The 24,093-nt window shown below is 42.5% G+C and overlaps 1 protein-coding gene across 1 annotated transcript in view; it reads left to right on the top strand.

Annotated features, from left to right (window-relative positions):
- The window catches only part of ABCC3 (ATP binding cassette subfamily C member 3), a 66,370-nt gene extending 42,994 nt beyond the window's left edge, over positions 1–23,376 (top strand). Inside the window, exons 13-31 of the mRNA XM_053375737.1 lie at positions 1,037–1,183; positions 1,540–1,627; positions 2,481–2,547; positions 4,207–4,333; positions 4,436–4,612; positions 6,058–6,225; positions 6,713–6,896; positions 7,667–7,769; positions 7,905–8,052; positions 8,988–9,195; positions 9,800–10,110; positions 12,747–12,946; positions 13,373–13,499; positions 15,617–15,718; positions 15,822–15,968; positions 18,188–18,346; positions 20,555–20,721; positions 21,044–21,238; positions 22,899–23,376. Of these exons, the coding sequence (XP_053231712.1) occupies positions 1,037–1,183; positions 1,540–1,627; positions 2,481–2,547; positions 4,207–4,333; positions 4,436–4,612; positions 6,058–6,225; positions 6,713–6,896; positions 7,667–7,769; positions 7,905–8,052; positions 8,988–9,195; positions 9,800–10,110; positions 12,747–12,946; positions 13,373–13,499; positions 15,617–15,718; positions 15,822–15,968; positions 18,188–18,346; positions 20,555–20,721; positions 21,044–21,238; positions 22,899–23,007 (2,934 nt within the window). The 3' untranslated portion in view covers positions 23,008–23,376. The remainder of the gene's footprint in view (positions 1–1,036; positions 1,184–1,539; positions 1,628–2,480; positions 2,548–4,206; positions 4,334–4,435; positions 4,613–6,057; positions 6,226–6,712; positions 6,897–7,666; positions 7,770–7,904; positions 8,053–8,987; positions 9,196–9,799; positions 10,111–12,746; positions 12,947–13,372; positions 13,500–15,616; positions 15,719–15,821; positions 15,969–18,187; positions 18,347–20,554; positions 20,722–21,043; positions 21,239–22,898) is intronic.
- Positions 23,377–24,093: the final 717 nt, after the last annotated feature.

The following is a 24,093-nucleotide window of genomic DNA, read 5'->3' as shown; positions in this document are numbered from 1 at the left end:
TATATTTTGTATGGTATGTTCCACCATTTGCTTGGATCGCTGAATGACTTGCTTACGTAAAGGCAATTGCCATAAAGTTTTGGAATGAAATATTGTAGAAAAGGGCATGGCTGGCTGGAACTCTGAACAGGACTCAGCTTTGTACCTATCCCATCTCATAATTTTAAATTGTTTTTTTCCCTATACCTCTGCAATCTCATTGATACCCTCCTTGAGACAGGACAACCAAAACTTTGCACAGTATTCCTTTACTGAATCATATCATGGCATGATGATAGTTTGGGGGGGGGGGAGGTCATCACTTCTCCTAAATATTTCCTATATCTGTGAAATGAGTTTACTACTGTGCCTACGTGGCAGGAAAGGGCAAGTTAAAAGAGCTCAACATGCTATACTGTGCAGCTGAGATTCTGGTTTAAGTAAGCAGACTATATTCTGAAACATTAATTTTGAGTTTGGGGTGTCTAGGAATGGCCTTTTTGACACAGTGGACTTTCTACAACAAGCAGTAGCTATCCTGCCTCACCTTGTTTACACCAGCTTTCCTCATTCTTTAAGGTAACACTGTTCAGTGTGGAGTTGAGGTACACTAGGAGATCTGTGAGAAAGGGTAGCTATTTCATGTAGTTCTCCTTGTAGCAGAATGCTCTGCAAGATTAATTTTCCAACTTTACTAGGAGAAAGGAGAACAGGGAAATTTTCTGCCCCCATGCTCTGCATATCAGATCCACAGTGGTCAGGGGGACCAATTCAATGTTGTTATAGAATACTGAGTTGCTGCTGCTATTATGAAACACCTTCTGGAGGCTGAATTCCTTGCAGTCCTTTGTATTATATTTGCATTTTTGTGGCGTGGTGCCATGCTTTCTTGTTCCATAGCATATTAGCATATCAAATAATCCAACCAATTGTTCCTTCATCCCATACAGATTGTTCCTTTCAGATCTTATATTTCTAGGAAGGCTACATTTGATTCCCTTTAAAAAAAATCAAGCCGACAGGTGTTGTTTATTCAATTTATTTTTCTGGCTTCCAGGTTGCCTTGACCACCTTTGCCGTTTATGTCACCGTAAAGGAAAACAACATCCTTGATGCAGAAAAAGCCTTTGTGTCTCTCTCCCTCTTTAATCTCCTCAGGTTCCCACTCAATATGCTCCCCCAGGTCATTAGCAACATCGCACAGGTAAGAATGCTGCCAGTCCTTTATTTAAACAAAAAGCAAAGGCTATACCAAATGTAAACATAACTTAAGGAGTGGGTGTCTGAACCAAGCCAGACATGATCATGACCAACCTGTTGGTTTAAATCCAGTGCCCCACCCCAGTCATGTAGGGGCCACCTCCAAACCAGACTATAGTAGCACACTGTACATAGGGCTGATGCAGATTAACTGCCCATTTGTACTATTTGCACCAGCAAAATAATTTGAGCGGCAGATAAATAACCTCCCGAATTAATGCACAGTTCTTCCCTTAGGACCGCAATAACAAAAATTCATTTCTTTTTTTTTTTTTCCTTTTCGTTTGTTTGTTCTGCTAGACGAGCGTTTCACTGAAGAGGATTCAGCACTTCTTGTCACATGATGAACTTGATCCAGGCTGTGTTGAAACCAAGTTAATTACTCCAGGTAATAATACACTGGAGTCATTTCATTTGTATGGTGGAGCTGGATAGTGGAGGAGGAAGAAATGGTAGGAGTCTCGTATTTGGTTAATGCAGCCCCACAGTTGAAGCCTGTGTGTGTCTCTAACATCAAGGCAGCAAGTCGGAGCTTCTCAGACTTATGCCTCCTCCTGTGAAGCACCCTCCCAGGTGGCCCTCTGTTGGCCTCTCCATTTGAGAAAGCCTCTCCATTTGCAGGAAAAGAGGGGAAGGAAGTGTTGAACCGTCCTTGAGCTGCTAAGAATTAGACTGCACAAAGCACTTGGGTATAATCTCTAGAGAACGGCCAGGGCTGGCTAGGGGAGATAAACAAGTGTGCATTTCAGTAATTGCTACTGGATAAATATTTAAGCTGTGGTTGCTGGATGTCTCTTATTTTAAAAGTTTCCCCTCTTATTCCATAAACACAACAGCTGCATAGAGGATTATGGATGTTACTGCAGAGTCCCGTCAGTCCGTAGCGTTCCACATCTACCAGCTCTCCAAAGTGGTGGTGGTGTTTTTTCAAAAAAAGTAGTTTGAAATGTTGATCTGGCACTGACCTCAACCGCATGACTTGTGGTCGGGCACGTGACAGAGTGCTGCTTGAGCAACAAAAAAGAAGAAAACCTTGTTTTCCCCATAGCTCATCAACAAATGCATCTCACCAGTCCTTTACCCCACCACTTCCTTCTCATTAAAGGGGCCCAGTTTGAGATTTCTGCGTGCCCACTCCCCCCAGCCACTGTGAAATCCGATGCGCGTGCTCAGAAGTCCCACTGAATTTAATTAAGTATAGGACTGCAGCATTAGATTATGTCTTCTTTTCTTAAATACAGGGTATGCTGTTACTGTAAGAGATGGAACATTCAGCTGGGCAAAGGATCTTGAGCCAGCTCTGAAAGAGTAAGCAAGCTTTACTCACTTGTACATATTGGAATTTCCTTACTGCTTATAACTTGGAGCCAGCTCCCTCAGCCTGTAAAGCAAGATGAGCGCCGCAACCCCAGAGTCGTCTGCGACTGGACTTAACTGTCAGGGGTCCTTTACCATTTTTTTAAACAGTTCCATAAAATTGCCAAATATGGGGCAAGAGCATACATCAGTATTCAGTATTCAAAGGTATAATTAAACACATGGTTACCTAGAATTAATGGGACATAAAACTGCGCAGCTTTGACTGGATTGTGTCCATGCTTGTTTCTACTTTTTGCTTGCTTTATACACTGAATTTTTGCATTTTCAAAATGTAAATATGGTTGCCCCATATTCCTTGCTCCTGTCCAGTAATAACACTAATGTGCAGAATATATGCAGACCTGGCAAAGAAAAAACAAACTTGGTGGAGTTGCCGTAGTTCAAGAAGCTAAAATCTGAACACAAACAAATTGTTGAGCAAAAAAGAGAGATTGTGTTGCCGAACATCCAGGACAAACCACCGTTTTTTGGAAATTCCCCCTGGACATCACTTCTGCCATTGAAATCCCAGTATTGTCTGGGAAAATCCGGACGTGTGGCAACCCTAAACATGGGGAAAGCACTGAAGATATAGAGTGTATTTTAAATCCCACCAAATTGGAGAGTTCTCTGGTTACTTGTGAAGCAACCTGCTGCATTAAAAAAATTCTCTGCCAAATGTATCTGGCAGTATCTCTGCCAGCATTACATGCAGCTGCCAAGACAGTTACTATCTTAATCTAGGCACAAATTATGGGCCGCCTATATACTTAAGGCATTTGGGAACCTACGGGTGGAGGAGGGACACATGACTGCCTTTCAGACGCCAAGTCAGCATGAGTAGACTTTTTCAGCACTTCTTAGTGCCTTGAAATTGTCTTGTGAAAAGCTTTGGTATTTGTCCAAGTCATGACTCATCAAATCTAGTGCGCACACAAAAAAGTTATGAAATGTGGTGACTTGCAACAGGAACATGTGTAAGTAAGTAAATAAATCATGGCTCTGTTTTAGTGCACCACTGCAAAAGTAAAATCTCATTCAGCTGAACACATACAAAAAGGGACATATGACCCAAAGCTGGAAAAGGTCAGCTGGGAAATGGTAGGGAGCTCTTTGCAACTCACTACAAATTGAATCTAATTGTGTCTCTTTATTTTTTTAAGTTGGCTATAAGACTCCTATGTGTTGTCATGACATCTTTCAGGCTTCCCTCTTCTGAAGGCATTAACTCTCCAGTCGTTCTTTCCCTGACCACATGACCAAATCTGGGGAAAGCTGATTAAACAGAATCTCTGGTGGAATGCTGTGTTGAATTCCTGCCAAGGAGAGTACATACCTTGTGCTTAAACACAGCACGTAAAGAAAGACAGACATGTTTTTTTACTTTATGATGGAAATTCCAGAGAGTAACTATCTTAAGTCTAGTGCAATAAAAACAGCTCAAAAGATCTGATAACATCAGTTATGACCTACAAAAGCTTATGTCACAATATTTTTAAGATGCCACAGGATTCTGCTTGGCTTTATTATCTTGACATTAACTAGTTCCATTTTTTTTTGTCAGCAAATTAGTCCATCCTCAGTTTTACCTTCTTTTACTCCCTACAGCATCAATTGGTTGGTCCCTAGTGGTTCTTTGGTGGCTGTTGTTGGACATGTTGGCTGTGGGAAGTCATCCTTGGTGTCTGCTCTTCTTGGAGACATGGAAAAGCTCCATGGGAACGTGGCCGTGAAGGTTGGTTCACAGTACAGCATTGTATCCATTTTGAGCATTTGGAAAATATTTGTGGCTTGCAAACTGATCTGCTTTATGTATGTTTTTGATACCTCCTTTTAGGGTTCAGTCGCTTACGTTCCCCAGCTAGCCTGGATCCAGAATGCCACCTTGAAAGATAACATCTTGTTTGGCCATCTTCATAATGAGAAGAAGTACCAAACTGTCTTAGAGGCATGTGCCTTGAAGCAAGATCTCGATATGCTTCCAGGGGGAGATCAGACTGAGATAGGCGAGAAGGTAAGGTCTTTTACAGCAAATGTACGTGGTGATGGTTGCCCAAGGTGGTAAAGGACACATTCCTCACTAAGTGTCTTCACAACCTTCCAGATGCGGTCAAGCTGACTGGCTTGACTGACCTCAGTGCTAAGCCTGCCCTCTCCAGCCAGAACCCTGCAACGAATCACCAGGTTCACTGGAGTTTCAGAACACCATTGGCCTATAATTATGGACTAATACCATATTGGCCTGAATATAAGCCGCGACCTTACAAAAACTGGCTTTTACAATATCGCTGCTGAAACAGACATATGGTAAAACAGAACAAAAAATGTTTTCTTGCCGATTTGCAAGCTTGAGACTGTTTAACCCACTTGTGGGTCCTCTCTAGTACCTGCAGGATTTTCTTCTACATTTGCCATTAAGGGGTGTGAGTGCCTGCAAAACTGTACATTTCCGAGCACATTTCAAAGTGTTGGTGCTGACCATTAAAGCCCTAAATGGCCTCGGTCCAGTATACCTGAATGAGTGTCTCCACCCCCATCGTTGTGCCCGGACACTGAGGTCCAGCGCTGAGGGCCTTCTGGCGGTTCCCTCACTGCAAGAAGCCAGGTTACAGGGAACCAGGCAGAGGGCCTTCTCAGTAGTGGCACCCGCCCTGTGGAATGCCCTTCCACCAGATGTCAAAGACTACCAGACTTTTAGAAGACATCTGAAGGCAGCCCTGTTTAGGGAAGCTTTGAATGTTTGATGGACTATTGTATTTTAATATTCTGTTGGAAGCCGCCCAGAGTGGCTGCATAAACCCAGCCAGGTGGGCAAGGTATAAATAATAAATTATTATTATTGGAGCAATTGAATAGCGATTTGCTATTTTAGTAACTTTCCGGGTATTGTCTTTTTTTCTCTTTTCCCCTTGAATTTTAAAGGTGCGGCTTATTAGTGGGTGCAGCCTATATTTGGGCCAATACTGTGGATCTGAATGGAATGTCCACAAAAGGACCTATCATATTCTGACCTTTTTGATTTCCACTGGATCATATAAAAGCAGTGTTCTCTAAACAACTTGATATAGCTGAAATCTTCCAAGATAACCATCATCAGATGTGTTAACCATCTTCAGGAACACTGTCATTGCCACTTGAACCCCAATACAATGCATCTCTCGCACAGCGGCTAGGAGTACCACCCCCCTTCAGTTAACTGCAAGAAAACTGTCACAAGCAACATTTTTACATTTAAATTTCTCCACCGTTTCTTCACAGGGACTGTCTCTAATATTTTTTACTTTAGGTCAACATCCATTGATTTATAACAAACAGCCCATGGACATTGTAATAGAATGTTTGAGCTATTGACCATACAGATATTGTAGTTGGTTTTTTTCACCCTGCTCCTGCTGAAGCTGATAGTAGTGTTGAATTTAAAAGCTATGGTGTGCTTTCTCTCTTTTCCCCATCACACAGGGCATCAATCTCTCAGGTGGCCAGCGGCAACGAGTGAGCCTTGCCCGTGCTGTTTTCAGCGAGGCTGATGTTTATTTGCTAGACGACCCCCTTTCAGCTGTGGATTCCCATGTGGCCAAACACATATTTGACAAAGTTATTGGACCAGAAGGAATGCTTAAAGGAAAAGTGAGCTAATAAACATCTAAAATTCTCCATGTCTGCAGTCATTTCAGCATAGTACCGTACAAGAACATGGTGGCACATGTAGAATTGTGTGAAACTTTGCTTTTCTTTGGGTAAGGGAAGGGAAGAGACAGAGAGAGTTTCTAGTCCCCCTAAAATTATTAAAAGTAGAAATGATTGAAACTATGTAAGCCATGATCTCAGAACATGTTTAGTGTGGAAGTTGACCTCCTTTGCCACCCAAAAAGCCCACTTCCTCATTCTCAGTCATATGTTGCTATATAGCAGCAGCTTTGCACTAATGTGCAGCTAGAAAAGCAATCCTATTTTGTTCAGGCTTAGGTGACTTCTAACTGGTTTCATTCTTACACGACTGTTTGCTGTAATCGCAAATTGCAGCTTCTTGACAAACCACCTGTTTTAATTCTTACCTTGCTAAAACAAAAGCAGGATGAGTATTGCCTGACCATTGTCTTGTTTCCCTTTTCAGACTCGAATTCTGGTGACCCACAGCATCAATTTTTTGCCACAGGTGGACCACATTGTTGTACTTATAGATGGCAAAGTCTCTGAAATGGGGTCCTACCAAGAGCTTTTGCAACAAAACCAGGCTTTTGCAGAGTTCCTCCGCAATTTCGCACCTGATGAAGACATAGAAGAAGATGAGCCTACAAGTAAGGATTCCCACCTCCCCGCCTCAAATTTATCCTCAGACTGTTAGTTACATCATGCCAGATTGAAATGCTAGGAGCAGTTTGGAACTGTGCTTAAATCTTTTTTTAAATAAAAAGCATACAAAGTGATGAGCACTTTCCCATATATGTATAAATTTGGCCCTTAAAAAAACTTGGGGGGACGATGACAAAGATGCCTACTATTCAAGAACATTTGGGGTTCCCCACCCCCATTTTTGTAGAGAATTGAAACTGAGTGGACCAGGGGATCCTTGCAACCTGGTCTAGTCAGTGCCATCACTCTGTTTACTACTAGGGGGAAAGGCTGCGATTAAGAATTAGGATTGAAAGTAGCTAGCTGTAGGTTGGTAGGTTGGTTTTTCCTTGAGATGAGGCTTTTCTTTACCTTCTTCTCCCACCTCCTCATTACACTTGTATAATTATAATGCCATGGAATCATCAGTCAATCCTATTTCTTTCCAGAAATGCTTCCATGTTATAATTCACAAGGTTCACAATGCTGTATCACGGGACCCTATTAGCCCCACTCCTTGTGTCAAAGCTGGCATCCCTGGCCTGATTATTTAGATATTGCCTAGAAACCCAAACACACCGAAGCCCTCTTTATTTTCCCTATAGAGTTGAACTTCCTTCTTGATTTTCAGTCTTTTTTGTGGCTTGGGAAGCTGTACACTCAGCAAAACCTTTCTAAAAGATTGGCTCAGCAAAAAGCCAAAATAAGCTAAAGATTTCCTATCCCATTGCATTAGTGGAAGATGAGGAGGTCCTGCTTGCTGAAGACACACTCAGCAACCACATAGATCTGGCAGACAATGAACCAGTGACAAACGAAGTCCGTAAGCAATTCCTAAGGTAAACCCTGAACCTCTATTTAAAGGCGTTACTACAGAAATTGAGCGAACTTGCCTGTTCTGTCATTCAGCTGCGTAATTACCATAATTCTTATTTTTCTCCTCCACCCCACCCATTTTAATATATAAAACACAGAGAGCTCAGTGTAATATCTTCAGATGGGGAATGCCCTGGTAAAATGTCAATGAAAAGAAGAGTGTGTGAGAAAAAGCCACCTGAGACAACTCAACCCAAGAAAAGTCCTAACAAACTCATTGAGGCAGAAACTGCTGAAACTGGCACGGTAAGAAAGGTTTGCTTAAACAATAAGGCCACTTTACTTCTTCAAAGATGCTTCCTAATTTATTAAAAAGTACCTAGCATAGGAGGTACTGTGGGTTAAACCACAGAGCATAGGACTTGCCGATCAGAAGGTCAGCGGTTCGAATCCCTGCGACGGGGTGAGCTCCCGTTGCTCGGTCCCTGCTCCTGCCAACCTAGCAGTTCAAAAGCATGTCAAAGTGCAAGTAGATAAATAGGTACCACTCCAGCGGGAAGGTAAACGGCATTTCTGTGCGCTGCTCTGGTTCACCAGAAGCGGCTTAGTCATGCTGGCCACATGACCCGGAAGCTGTACGCCGGCTCCCTCGGCCAATAAAGCAAGATGAGCGCCGGAACCCCAGAGTCGGTCACGACTGGACCTAATGGTCAGGGATCCCTTTACCTTTACCTTTACCTAGCATAGGAGCAGACAAATGCAGGAAACTCAGCTGCATAATTTGTGGCAGTGGAGAGCTTCTGGGTAGCCTTGCCCATTAGTCAGATGTGGTCCTTTGAAGGTTGGCTGCAGTTGACTGAAAGGGCTTTCCCAATAATATATTGAAACACCACTTAACATTTTCTCATTGCTCTTTGACACAGAGCACATATATACTTTTTCCCATTACATGGGACTCTTCTTTATTTAGAGTCATCAAGTATGAATCCTCCCTGGCTATATATTGTTTCTATTTCTATAACAGTTCTATGTTTTCCATATGATACCTCTACTCTGAACATCCTTCTGTTGCAGCCACATTTTCTGCCTTCAGGAATGCCTGCATAATGTGATTTCATGTTGGTGATTCCTAGTTCACTCTTTGCACAAATTCTGACTCTGGCAAGTGGCTAGTTTTTCTGTGAAATTAAAGGCATTGGTTTTTATAAACTAAACAAACTCTATTTTGTCTCAAACTGCAGGTCAAGCTGACTGTTTTCTGGCAATACATGAAGGCTGTTGGCCCCCTAGTTTCTTTATTTATATGTTTCCTGTACTGCTGTCAAAATGCTTCTGCAGTCGGGGCCAACGTGTGGCTCAGTGACTGGACCAATGAACCGGTAATAAATGGCACTCAGCGCAACGTGGGCAAGCGAGTCGGAGTCTATGCTGCCCTGGGTCTCTTGCAAGGTTAAGTGTGTTATTTGCTACTGCTCCTATAGATTTAAATCCACCTTGCTAGCGGAGCTAGAGGAAATGGTGTGTGGTATGGAATATACTGGTGGTTCTTAAACAGTGGTCTAGGACAAAGGTCTGATGGCATCCTCAGGTAAATGGATTGAAAAGAACAGAGGAAAACCGTGAAGAGCCAGAAGTTTAATTGTATCATTCTGTCTGGCAAGCTTAAATGTTTACAACAACACAAAGTCGAATTCTGCCCTAGGAACAAATATCCCTATATCATATATAGGGATGTCTACATTGCTCCTTACACAATAAAAGTTGGTTTGTTTATTTAGCTGTAAAATGTATATCCTGCCCTTTATTAAACAAAATTGATCAAAAGTCATATCATATAAAATTACAATCAAACCAGCCAGAAAATATTTGTAGAATTTAAAAATCACAGTCTAATCTCTCTATATGCAACCTCCTGCCATCCATCACTTGATGCACGAGGTGTTGCTGTCGATTCGTATAGCCTGCTAGAGGAGTTGCAAAGTTACGTTGAGAACAGGGCCACATTCAGTTGGTACACTCAAGTCTTCTGCTTATTTCTCCCTTTTGCAAACAGGGGTTTTTGTCCTGATCTCCTCTTTTACTCTGGCAGTGGGTGGCATCAGAGCGGCTCGTACTCTCCACTCCGGATTGCTGGAGAACAAACTCCACACCCCACAGTCTTTCTATGACACAACTCCAATTGGCCGAATCATCAACCGCTTCTCGAAAGACATCTATGTGATCGATGAAGTGATACCGCCAACTATCTTGATGTTCCTGGGAACCTTCTTTGTTTCTGTGTCAACAATGATTGTGATCATAGCAAGCACCCCACTCTTTGCTGTGGTTATAATACCTCTGGCAATCCTATACTTCTTTGCCCAGGTAATTGGGATAAGTACCTTTTTTGGCTTCATTGCTTGTTTTCTTTATTTTTTCAACAGAATGTTAGGTGGCTGGCATAATCGTTCTGTTTTTTAGTATTTCAAGCCCCAAATGTGCATCCCTTAATATGTGTGTTAATATTGGATTCAGTTACTTTGAATGCAGAAGCTGAAGTTCCAAAGTAGGATTGTCTGAAGTCTCTTACATTCTGCAAAATAGCTTTTGCAATGTTTAGTTGCTGTTAGGCAACTAATTAGCAAGAAGGGAATAGGAGACATAGAACAGGAGAGGTGGCTAATTCACCAGCAGCCTTAGACAAGACTCTTGTGGCTCTCTGGATTTTTCATAGCAGCTCTTGCATGTTTTCAAAGCACTCTCACTTTTTAATTGCTTTTTTGTTGTTCATAAAGTAATCACTAATGAAAAGGCAGACAAGGGTATAATATTGCAATGCCACAGAGTAAGAACATATATTCTAAGGGAACAGATAGGTAGCCGTGTTGGTTTGCCATAGTCAAAACAAAAAAAAAATTTTCCTTCCAGTAGCACCTTAAAGACCAAGTTAGTTCTTGGTATGAGCTTTCGTGTGCATGCACACTTCTTCAGATACACCGAAACAGAAGTTGCCAGATCCTTCTATATAGTGAGAAGGTGGGGAGGGGTATTACTCAGAAGGGTGGTGGGAATGGGTGATTGGCAGATAGCTGTGATGAGCCTGTCGTCATATATGAGTTAAATTCATCTCTTAAAAAAGCTCAGCTGTTTAGAGCATGGTGCTGATAATGCCAGGGTTTTGCCAGTTTGGTCCCTGTATGAGACAGCTGCATATTCTTGCATTGCAGGGAATTGGACTAGTTTATCCTCAGGGTCCCTTTCAACTCTACAGTTCTGTGATTCTGCAGCATTCTGCCTCTCACGTAGTAACCAGCTTAGTTCACATCCCCTCTTCCCTGGGTAGCTCCAGTCTCTCATCTAGGAGCAAGTCAATCCACAAACAATCACCCCAGAGGCAGTGCCCTCACCTTCCATCATACCCTGAAGGAGCAATTCAAAGCATGTGGAAACTTTCCCCTAGAAAGAGTTACAGTTGTGGAAAAGTCCTTAACCTTGGGCAGAAGATTTGGCTAGCTAGACCCACCCATGAAGAACCCACCTAGAACTCACCATACCACATTCCCTTTTGTATCTAACAATAGCCTTTGGGCCAAAGTACCCACAGGCCTTAAATCTCAGCCTCTGAAGTTCCCAATTCAAGCCCCAGAATGTGTGATAGCATGTTGTTGGGAACAAACGCAAAACACACACCACTTCTTCTTTGGTGATCACTCGTAGCCAAGTAAGACTGCCTTCCATGAACACGATCTTAACAGTGAGTCCATAAGTGACACACACACAGGCCATGAGGCTGTCAGTCGAATGTGAATATTTCTATTTGATTAACAGCTTCCCTTTTAAGCAATCACTTAACAATTGAAATGGTAGAGCATTCTCTTTGAGTAAATTTTAATGACAGTTTCTCTAAGCATAAATTACACAGACCAGCTACTCTAAAGCCCATTTTAAAAGCACTACCCGAATGAAGAAATGCATTGTGTGGGAGCTCAGATTAAAAATAACGATGATGACAATGATGATGAAAATCTGCATTTACCAAATGAATAGATCAATTGCACCAGTTAATCAAGAAATGTTTTCAAGCCCTTAGGAAACATTAGGAAGCAGCAATAGGAACATCATAACTGCACAGCAGGACCTCCCTTTGCTCTTTTTGTTGGCAAGCTTGCCTTTCTGCCAGTGTAGGATAGTTCTTTAAGTCATCCTGTAACAGTGGCAATCGTCTGCATTATAATGTTAAAAACTCAGCTCAGTGGGCTGGCTGGTAGACACGGCAGTAAATTGATGATTGGGTGCGTTCTCAGAGTTGCAGCATAGAATCCTGCTTATGCAGTCATTGAGGGATAGTGCTTTTCTTCAGACTATTCCACTTTAGGAGCCAGTGTGGTGTAGTGGTTAAGAGCGGTAGTCTCGTAATCTGGTGAACCGGGTTCGCTTCCCCGCTCCTCCACATGCAACTGCTGGGTGACCTTGGGCTAGTCATACTTTGAAGTCTCTCAGCCTCATTCACCTCACAGAGTGTTTGTTGTGGGGGAGGAAGGGAAAAGAGAATGTTAGCCGCTTTGAGACTCCTTCAGGTAGTGATAAAGCGGGATATCAAATCCAAACTCTTCTTCTCCTTCTTCAGGCTGCAAGTGCAGGGGCTATATATTTCAATGCTTCTCCATAAAATAAATTCCATGTGCACAAAGATGCCCACATGTCTCAGAAGAAGACTGTCCTCCCGGACATTGTGTTTTTCTGTGCACAGGGAGTTTTTGTGGTGGAGCGAGCATTATTTGTGTACTAAAGTGAGATAGTCTAGGAAAAGCTTTACCATGTGATTCTGGTGTCTAATCAATTGTCCCTAGGTTTAGAGTTGGAAATAGGAAATGCTTCCCCGTCCCGGGTGTTTCTCACTCTTACATCGCACAGACATGGCACAGTGTATTAATAGTTCAGCTCAAATATCTAAAAGGTTTCACGTTTCTTTGTTTTGTTTTGTTGTTTTACCTGTCTGCCTTTGAACCGAACAACGGCAGCGGTTCTACGTAGCTACCTCTCGCCAATTGAAGCGGCTGGAATCCGTCAGCAGGTCTCCCATATATTCTCATTTTTCGGAAACCGTCACAGGAGCAAGCGTCATCCGAGCTTATAGAAGAGGAAAAGCTTTTGTTCGTCTCAGTGACATGAAGGTGAATGACAACCAGAGAAGTCACTATCCCTCAATTGTGTCCAACAGGTAAAAGCAATCTTTGAATTAAAAAAAAAGTTAATGGAAATAATTTGAGTGATTGAACTAGAGAAACAACTTCCTCGTTCCGTCTGTTTCTGATGTTCGGGCTGTGCATGCCTTAATTATGTAGCCAAAACAGCAGCACCCAACACAAGAGGGAGGCGTCAGCAGAAGTTTGCAGAAGTACATAAAATCTTTTTTAAATCCTAAAAGAGCTGGAACTCCCAAAATAGCCAGTGAGGGCTGAGAGTATTGAGTGACCACAGAATGCTGGCTGACTGATGCTGGGGAAGAAATGGAGGGGTAATGGAATGGAGTATCTTGAAGGGTAGCACTCCATACTGCAGCATTTTGTTGCAGATCACACTTGTTTTCACATGTTGCATTTTGAGTTCTGTACTATTTACTTCTTTATGTTTTCTCGTTTAATAGGTGGCTGGGAATTAGAGTTGAATTTGTAGGGAACTGCGTCGTATTTTTTGCAGCCCTTTTTGCTGTGTTAAGTAAAAACAGTCTGAGCCCTGGCCTGGTTGGACTTTCCGTGTCCTATGCATTGCAGGTGTGTAGAATGTGTCTCAGGAGAGAGCTCATCTGAACAGCGGAACTGAAATATCATTATAGTGTGACCTTTTCATTAGGCATTTGGGCTTTAATTGCACAATTCTGCGGCATTTCTACCCTTCAGGCGAATAAGGGCTCAGGGTGTGGGTGTGTGGAAGACTGGTTGAAAGAAAATTGAGAGAAATGGGAAGAAAATAAAGAACAAACCGAGGAATAAAAGGAAATGCTTTTGGAAGATTGCATCTAAGATTGTCAGCTTATATGTCTGTGGGATTCCCCCCCCCCCAAATATTAAAAAGCCCAATCACAGAGTTAATCAGATTCTGTGCAGAGTGAAAACAATGCATTAGCTGTGCATTTGAATGCAAGCAATATTTATTCTGGTTGAGGAAAATAATGTCACTCTCCCTCCTGGCAGGGTGCCAGCTGGTTGGGAATGGCTCCCACAGTTGGTTCTGCTCATGTGCACATATATGCCCCTGTATTTATTTTAACAGTTTCTACGCTGCCTGCCAACACAAAATGTCAAGGGCTGTTTATCATAACTAATAAAAACACAATAAAACTACAGTAAAATACAGATTGCTAAAAAAACAACCACACACCAGTCGCAGCAAGGCAATCAAAATACCTTCAGAGGTTAGGAAAACCAGAAGTTTTGCCTGGTGCCTAAAAGATAGTGGCACAGGTACCATTGGGTGAGCCTCTGGGGAGGGTGGGGAGAGCTCCGCAAGCAAGGTGCCACAGCCAAAAAGGTCCTGCCCCATGTAGCTCCAGAGAGGAGGGGGCCAGATGAAATTGCAGCTCTCGCAGTGTGAAGGGAGCCTTCAGGAAGCTTATGATGGCAGTGTTGTGCTTCTTGTTCTTGGTAACTGAGGAGAAACTACACCAAGGTTTTAACAGTATATTCTGCTAAATTTCCCACAGCAGGGCATTTAGTTAAGCATAGCATATTATCGTAGCCATCAGTTTAGGCAACCTACAAGGGATTTAAGCACCCTTTCAATAAGGTGTGAGGTCATCAGCTTTACTAAGGGTGGGTTAGATTCGATATGGCTATGAAATCCTGAAGCAAAACAGTGGGCTTCACTTTAAAAAGTGCACTGTCGTACCTCAATCAGAAGAAACAATCTTTGATGGAGAAATTGCTTTGTGAAATTCTTGGTCCTATACTATTACATCTGGTCAGATCAGAAGATTTGAGCTTTGCCTCTCAAGCTTTAAAAGCTATGAATGCTGATTTTGTAGAAAGGAGAGGCATATTGATTGAATCTCTATCCCAAGTAACAGTGGGATCACACATTAAAATTGGCAAAGCAATGAATTCTACCACGGTGCATTTATATTCAGTGGAATAGAAGAAATAGCAATACCTTTGATAGTTTATAATAAGCCCTCAAAGGTTTCAGGGAAATTGAAGGTACTGTGTGCACGCTCATTTGCTTGTAGGGATTTGCAATAAAATTAGATGCTGGAATATTAGGCTTACCCAAATGGTGATGTTGTAAGCATGGGAAGCTACAGTATTTCCTTTTTCTTATTGCTGTATCCTTCTATGAAGGAGGGGAAGCAGCTGAAGAAAGGTGATGTCTTCTGAGACATTAAAGAGAGCAATACAGGCAATGGGCCATTTTGCGCGGGGGGTGGGGGTTTTATTCCCAGCCCCCATGCATATCGTTGGAGTGCACATAAGCGTACCCTGCCCCGTTCCTCCCCCATTATGCCCCTGTTCTGCCTTCTTCCGGGTCCAAAAGGGGAGCAATACAAATGGGGATGATATCAGAACTTCCTAATTTCTCAAAGCTTCACCTGTTATGGTTTGTGTTCAGCTCAGCGTAATGTCAGCTGAATTTCGACCCTGCATTTCAAGGATGGTCTGTAGCAGGAGAGGCCAGTCTGGTGCCTTCCAGTTGCTGTTGGACTGCAACTCCCATCATCCCTGACTCTTGGCCGCACCGGCTGGGGCTGAGAGGGAGTCCAGTTGAACACCAATGGGCACCACCTTTGCTCTGTGGGTAAATACACACACACACACACACACTATATGATGGTTAATATATTTATTTATTTGTGACAGTGCTTTTCTCAAACAGGTAACATGTTGTTGTTTCTTAGGTGACAATGTCTCTGAACTGGATGGTAAGGATGACATCAGACTTAGAAAGCAACATTGTGGCCGTAGAAAGAGTTAAGGAATATTCTGAAACTGAAACCGAGGTCAGTTCCTAATAGTCTGAATGGGAAGAGTTCCTTCTGGAAACAGTGTGTGCGCGCTGTAATTCTTTCTCTACTGCGTGCTGTAATTCTTTCTCTCCTCTAGGCTCCCTGGATAATTGAAGACAAAAGACCACCAGAAGACTGGCCCACTCGGGGCGAAGTGGAGTTTGCAAACTATTCTGTAAGGTACAGGAAAGGCTTGGACTTGGTGCTGAAAGACCTCAGCCTCAATGTGAAAGGTGGAGAAAAGGTACAATCACAGTTGCCATGGATAGAATCAAATTATATGTGCAGTAACCTGAATTTGCAAACTTTATTTTCAGTTCATTCAATGCATCTATTGGTACATACTGTAGCAAACTGCCTGGTATCGGGTCAGTTCATCAAGCTCAATACAGTGGTACCTTGGGTTACATACGCTTCAAGTTATATATGCTTCAGGTTACAGACTCCGCTAACCCAGAAATAGTGCTAAAGTGGTGCTTCAGGTTAAGAACAGCTTCAGGTTAAGAACAGACCTCCAGAACGAATTAAGTACTTAACCCGAGGTACCACTGTATTGCTAACACAGATTGGTAGGGGGGCTCTAGCATTTTGGTCAGGAGCCTTTCCCAGCCTTTCCCAGAAATGCCAGAGAGTGAATTTGGGACCTTCTGCATGCAAAGCAGTGTGTGTTCTACCATTTTTAGCTTTCACCCCATCTCCACTGTAAGAAGGCACTGAGTGTTGCTTGGAGAAGCAGCAACTTCTGAATTGCATCTTTCCTCAACTGACAGCTTCCTGTCCCCAGAATCCCATCTGCTCTGTGACTTCCGCTTCTGTTTCCACCTCCAGTAACAACTTTCATTGTCAATGTTCACACATGCCACCAGCATCCTTTCATCTATAACAAATTAACTGGCCCTACGCCAACCAGTGGGGAAATGAAACAGAGCCATCTAGATACAAGGTGGAGCCTCTATATACTTGCAGGGCTCCCCAGGTATGCAGAAGAGCATCACTTTGCAAGAAAGAAGGAAAAACAAAGATTGCAAATGAACAAAGCCCCTCCTATAGGAACAGAAAATGTGGCACACTTTAAATTAGAAACCATAGATAAGGTGAACTCTAGTGCATGGAAGCTTATGCCAAAATAAATGCATTGGTCTTTAAGGAGACAAAAGACTGTTGTTTTCACATTCAGCAAGCAGTAATTGTTTGAAATAGAAAAGAAATTGTAGAAGCTTAAGCAATGAAAAATGTGTGTGCAGAAATAGAAAATGTATAAGGCTACATTAAAGAAAAAGACCGGCTAGGTCAGTAACAGAAAGAAAGAAGAACATCAAAACTTTAAAAGTATTGGTTGCAAGGGAAACTATAGGTATAGAAAGGAGAATTTCCTGGATGCCAAGATCCAGGTTTGGGGCAAGTGCTTTTTGGTGAAAGAACCCCAGCAGAGATGTAAATCACAAAATATGCAGCAAAGTAAAGCATGGAATATAGGCTGTTAGACCTTGTGAGTTCTAAAACTTCCAAACCTGTTCCCATAGCATAGAAAAAGACTTACATTTGGTAAGTTAAGAATGGTTTACTTACAAAAGCTCCAAATGTCAGATTCATGAGCATTCCCATACAGCATTCAGAAAAAGTTGCACAGGCAGTAAAAGTTGTCAAAGTTCCTAAGTTATTGGGATGGGAACTCAAGCGTGTCTTGTAAGAGCCATGAGGTCTGAGCTGGTTGCTGCACATTGAGCTTCTCAGGTAGACTGAAGGGGGGGGGAATCTTGATTACCTAGGGTCTCGCAAGGTGAGATAAGCCTGGCAGGACAGATGTAAACCCCTTCCAGCATTATTTGGGCTTAAGCATGTTGGTTATATGAAGCTGATTATTCCACAAAAAGAATATTCATGTATCCTACCTCCCAAAAAAGGTGGCGGCCAAAAGCAGCGGGAAGTGGGAATTCAGGCACTAATATTAGGCCAATACAAAATTAGCTTATTTGAAAATATATTGCCAAACAAAAAATGCCTATAACTGAAGAAGGTTTGCACACTGTAGTAAAGAGAAACAAGAAAGTGTGCGGCTAGAGGACAGAGAGTGAAGAAAGAGCTGTGAGTAGAGGGGGACCCTTTTCCCTTTTGTGGCATATGCACTATTCTGGCTACCTTGCCCAGAGTGCTTCACTCTTAAGAAAAGGCCCTTTCTCAGGAAGCAGGAAGAGAGCCCTGCAGAGTCCTTTAATAAGCAGAGGCCTAACTATCCTCTTGACTGATAAGCATACTTCTTCACAGAAATCCCTAGAACAGATTCAGTTGTATAACAGTGCATTTTCTTTTGATTCTCTTCTATTCAATTCAATTTTAAAAAATTCACCTAGATCAAGATAGTGGTAATTTTTGTTTTGTTTTTTAAGTGAAACGGTGTATCATAAGATAACTAAACACGCCCTGGTATTTAACTGAACCTAATTTTTCAAAAACGTGAATTAGGTTGGGATTGTTGGAAGAACTGGGGCTGGCAAATCGTCTATGACCCTCTGCCTCTTCAGGATCCTAGAAGCTGTGGAGGGGGAAATCAAAATCGATGGGTTAAGAATCTCAGAGCTTGGCCTTCATGACTTACGATCCAAGCTGACTATAATTCCTCAGGTAAGCTGACCTATGCCCTGAGAGATACACTAAATATAATTTAATATGGCAAACAAGCTGGGCTTGTTATGTTTTTGTAAAGTGAGACGGTTGCAAGGTAGGTCAGGCTGTATATCTAGGGCTAGTAGTTACACCATTTGCTTTAGAATAGTTGCTTTTGTGCCCCGGGATAGGAATAATCAGGGAACCCAAGAGAAAGGATTTGAATGTGCTGTAAAAATGGAAAATTATAGCAATTCCTGCTAAGGTCTATTTTCAACTCAAGCAAGCTTTCTCTTGCTCTCTAAGTTTCATAGGCATACACATCTCTCAGAAAATGAAGAGATTTCATATTTTCACAGCTGTAGCCTAGTACTCTTAGTTTTATTTTCTTAGTCTGATATATCATGTTCTGAAAGCTTATGGTGGGCAGCACAGCTATATCTTTCTGTATACTCCATCCCTGGTAAGCAGGTGGTTTTTTTGTATCACTGGCCCAGATTTAGCACTAATGGTGCTATATTCTCATCTTCATGTATTGTGAGGGATTGGGTGTATCCTTGCTTCTGGAAAATAGACTTTCATTCTTTATTTGTTTTTGTCTTTTTCCCACACTCCTTTAAATGGTTGGGGAGAACTTAAAAGAAAGTTGTAACTCCGTGACAGAATTTTATCCAATCACAATGGTGCTGGTCATGACACTCATCAGAGTAACATCATGGAGGCCATAAAGCAGCTTCTTACGGCACACTAGTGCAGGGGTGGGGGACTGGATCCCCACCCATCCCGTGGGCCATCAATCACCTGATGTGACAGTGACATCAGGGGACCCATTTGTCCTTTGCACATGCACTTTGATTTCAAACTAAGGAGGCAAAGACACAGTGCCATGCAAGCACTGACTTCAGCTGTTGGTCACTGCTTGCAAAGCCATGTGCCTTGGTAAACATGGTCAATCAGTTAATCAGCAGTGCCTGCAAGCCACTTTTGGGCAGGAAGCAAGTCTTTACCTGCCCCACACCCAACATCAGGTGTAGAGCAGGGGCATAGCTTGGCTGAAATAGCCTTCTAGGCCAAATGGGGAGGTCATGCAGGCCTAATTAGGCCCATGGGCCAGAGGCTTCCAACCACTGCACTAGTGCAAGCGACCACAAGTAATTCACTTCTTAAGATAGAAGTATATGTTATAAGGAGCATGACTGTCACTGAAAATTGTAGCTTCATGCTGAATTCCATCCTCCCCTTCTTAATATGTAATACAACTTATTTTGTGTCCTGGTGTCATTTTACTATGGCCATATTTGCACATCATGCTAAACCATAGTTTACAATGAAAGAGCCAAATGTGCTGCAGTGAGCCCCTGGCTTTCACACTTCTCTCTGCCCACTGTGCAACTGGGAAGAGGAGTCTGGAAGCTTCCACTTCTGCTTAACTCTGGTTTATTGTTTTGTCCAAATGGACAAACCAGTTAACCTTAACAATGGTTTGTTTGTTTTTTAAATTGATTTGACATGCTTTAAACAAACTACAGTCGTACCTTGGATCTCGAACGCCTTGCAACTCAAACTCCCGAACGCCACAAACCCAGAAGGCCATGGGGTTAAGTCTTGCTTATATGACCACCTTGTGTCCATTCAACTGTAAAGCACTCACTGGGAGTCAAACCTGGTGCTGGGTATATCATCACTTCCTAGTGTAATGCAGACCACAGAAATGATTTCTTGTTTTAACCACATTAGTGAGTTAGTATCTATTCAAGCGGGTGGCGGGTGGCGCTGTGGGTAAAACCTCAGCGCCTAGGACTTGCCGATCACATGATCGGCGGTTTGAATCCCCGCGGCGGGGTGAGCTCCTGTCATTCGGTCCCAGCTCCTGCCCACCTAGCAGTTCGAAAGCACACTTAAGTGCAAGTAGATAAATAGGTACCGCTTTATAGCGGGAAGGTAAACGGCGTTTCCGTGTGCTGCTCTGGTGCCGGTTCGCCGGAGCAGCTTCGTCACGCTGGCCATGTGACCCAGAAGTGTCTGCGGACAGCGCTGGCTCCCGGCCTCTAGAGTGAGATGAGCACACAACTCTAGAGTCTGTCAAGACTGGCCCGTACGGGCAGGGGTACCTTTACCTTTACCTTTATCTATTCAAGCAATACTTCATTTATTTCTGTGTTCCTCAATAGCGCAAGGTTGTTGTTTTTATCTGTATGCTGATGGAATTGTATTAATTTTGTTAAGGACCCTGTTCTCTTTTCTGGAACACTCCGACTGAATTTGGATCCATTTGATAGATATTCCGAGGAGGAAATATGGAAAGCTCTTGAACTGTCCAATTTGAAGAGGTTTGTCAGCAGCCAGCCAGCTATGCTGGATTACGAATGCTCGGAAGGAGGAGAAAACCTTAGGTAACTGAAATCGGTTCAATAAATGGATACACTAGAAACCTACAGCAAAATGGTTTGCTACCTTTCTACCTCTTTCTAGTGGCCTTTCATTTCATTATGAAGACCTTCCCTTAGGAAGGTTTTTTGTTAAATATTTAAAGCTTCTTAGAAGTTGTTTTAAGTGTTTGGCCGCTTGCTCTTTCTTTATGTTATTTTAATCTCTGCTGCTTTTATGCTTTTGCAGTTTTTGTTAGTATTTGATGGTTTTAATTTATTGTTGCTAACCTCTTTGAGGAAAGGCGGAATAAAGAAATAAAATAAAAGTTTAATCTTCTTTTTCCAGTGTTGGCCAAAGGCAGCTAGTTTGCTTAGCAAGAGCTCTTCTCCGCAAAACCAAAATCCTGGTTCTGGATGAAGCTACCGCAGCAATCGACCTTGAGACGGATGATCTCATTCAGATGACAATAAGAACACAGTTTGAAGACTGTACAGTGCTGACAATAGCACATAGGCTGAATACAATTATGGATTACACCAGGTAACTATGAAGGACAAGAGCATAGCTCTGCCCTTATGGCACCCTAAAAATAATCTGTATGACTATTCCTGACTTGCATTTGCCCATCTTAAACCAAGGAAACAGGTGAACCTAATATAGAGCCTGCAATTAATCCCACTATCAGATCAATAAAAAAGGCTTAAAAGCCTTTCAGCCTTTTTTGGGAACATATCTTTAAAGAGCAATTGGCTCTTTTATACTGGATCAGTTAATTCATATCCACTGCCAGCCTTACAGATGATTTGTGGCATCTAGTAGGAACATGAAACCCAGTATGTATTGGTACCCACTTCTTTTCCTAGGACAGCTATATGGTTGTCCCAAGCCCTAGGTCACTGATGTAGCCTGCTGTTGTTAGACATTGGTCATGCTACCTGGCACTGGCAATTGGGAGTCCAACAGCATCTGGAGGGCCACAGGTTTGCTGCCCTGCCAGGTGGTCACTGGCTAGTGCTTCACTTCCTGGTCTATTCTGAGACCCGCCCTAAGGTGGGACTTGGTTTCTTGTGATGCTCCAGGCAACATCCATAGAAATGTCATGAGGAACATCCTTAGAATAGCTCTGGTGGCTGGAAAGAGTTCTACCACAGTTTCACATGGCAGGCTGGAGTGCTTACTCATCAGTAATGTTGCTACTGCACTTTGTAGATATTTGCAGCTTGCACCTGCAAAGAGCAGTATAAACATTCTGGGAGGAAGAGCAGGGAGAGGTCGCTTGTTCCCCCCCCCCCCCAGAAAGGACCTTGAATTGAGGCAAAGGTGGGATTGCTCAAATTAATTCATTATCAAATGGGTTTCAGTGGCAACAAAGAGGGACGAAATGGGTACAAGAAGGGAGGGTGGCATAGGAAGAGCCAACACTCAGAAAAGTGGGAATGTCCATATAGGAAACCCACTCTAAACGATAGCAAGTGTGTTTTTCTCTGCAGCCAAGCCATTAATCAGCTAATTTCTCTAGGCACAGAAAAGTCTTCCAAGGACACTACGGAGGAAACTAAAATTCTGTGTCTGCAGCACTGCAATTCATATGAAAGTTAACCTCTAACACATCTAATGGGCAGAGTGCTTTGCATCTTGCCATGACGCAATTAGGGGTATTTCAGTTTCCCAGGTGAGGAGCTAAAGCCAAGTGTGACTTGGCAAGTCTTATGGCAGTGTTGGGACATGAACTTAGGTTTCTCACATTCAAATTCAGTACAGTGGTACCTCGGGTTACATATGCTTCAGGTTACAGACTCCGCTAACCCAGAAATAGTACCTCGGGTTAAGAACTTTGCTTCAGGATGAGAACAGAAATTGTGCTCCAGCGGCACAGCGGCAGCGGGAGGCCCCATTAGCTAAAGTGGTGCTTCAGGTTAAGAACAGTTTCAGATTAAGAACGGACCTCCGGAACGAATTAAGTTCTTAACCCGAGGTACCATTGTACTTGTCCCCTGTGAGCTGGCACATTTTTGCTCTTTCTCTAGGGTTTTTTTTTTTTTTTAAGTATGTAGAATAAAATCTTGAGGACCTAAAAAAGCTGCTGGATTCTGCAGTTAGTAGACCTTGTGACAACAGACATTCCTGCCCCCTCCCCCTGCTTGTTAGGATTAGCAATTCTTGTTTAGAAACACATTTCACTTTCCCTCTTGTTTTGCAGAGTCCTTGTTCTAGAAAAAGGCGCAATTGCTGAATTTGACACACCTTCGCGTCTTATAGCATCCAAAGGAATTTTCTATGGCATGGCAAAAGATGCTGGATTGGCATAACAGAACAGCTGCTATATCTCACCAAAGGACTAGTTACTGGGGTTCTTTTTAAAAAAAACCCACAAGCAATACCTGAATGTACTGTACTTTTCAAAACAGCATTTTTATTTTATTTTTTGCGATACGGAATCAAAATGTTTCATATGCCTATGAGAACCAGAAAATTTAATTTTTATATTTTTAAAAATATTTTCTACATATAGAAGTATTTTTTTTACCTGACATCTTACCGAAAATGGATGTGAGTGTGTGTATGCATAGCACTTAACTGTATTCTTTTTATCTTATATAGTCAATTACAGATAGCGATACAAAAGCACTGGCATTATCCGTCCATTCATTTTCTGTTAAGTAAAATGAATCAATGAATTGTGGAGTTGTGGTGCTGTTTCCAGGATTAAGTTGATTTTTTTAAAAAACAAAACCTGAAGCCCACTTTTCAACAATGTGCCCCCAGCAGCAGTGTTTTAAAAATCAGGCAAAATGTGTGGGACTCCCCACCCCAGAATAAATACGGTGTACATGAGGAAATATATATTTTAAAAGCCCACATCTCCCATTCAGCCTGGGGCACTGCACACACAGAAGGCGACTTGCGCAGCTTTAGCTGGATGGTTCCTCTCTTCAAACAGTTGAGGCCCAGTGCGTGGAGCCCTTATTTAAAAGCTAAAATCTTGATACCACTTCTGAAGCAGGACTGGTTACTGGTTGGCTGGGCCAAAAGCTGTACTTCCAGACGCAGGACTACCAGAAATTTCTGGACTTATTCCGAGGGCTGCTCCTCATAAAGTACAGTAGTACATGTAGTAGTAAGATCAAAAAGTTACCAGGGCATGTAGAACAGGAGCGAAGTTCCTTTTAAAAAATCTCTATGGCATGGGTCGACAAACTAAGGCCCGGGGGCTGGATCCGGCCCAATCGCCTTCTAAATCCAGCCCGTGGGCGGCCCGGGAATCAGCATGTTTTTAAATGAGTAGAATGTGTGCTTTTATTTAAAATGCATCTCTGGGTTATTTGTGGGGCATAGGAATTCTTTCATTATTATTATTTTTCAAAATATAGTCTAGCCCCCCACAAGGTCTGAGG

Source organism: Podarcis raffonei, chromosome 2 (assembly GCF_027172205.1).
Source record: "Podarcis raffonei isolate rPodRaf1 chromosome 2, rPodRaf1.pri, whole genome shotgun sequence".
Classification (NCBI taxonomy): Eukaryota; Metazoa; Chordata; class Lepidosauria; order Squamata; family Lacertidae; genus Podarcis; species Podarcis raffonei.
The sequence above is the reverse complement of the archived record's forward strand: the minus strand, read 5'-3'. Positions and strand labels throughout refer to the sequence as shown.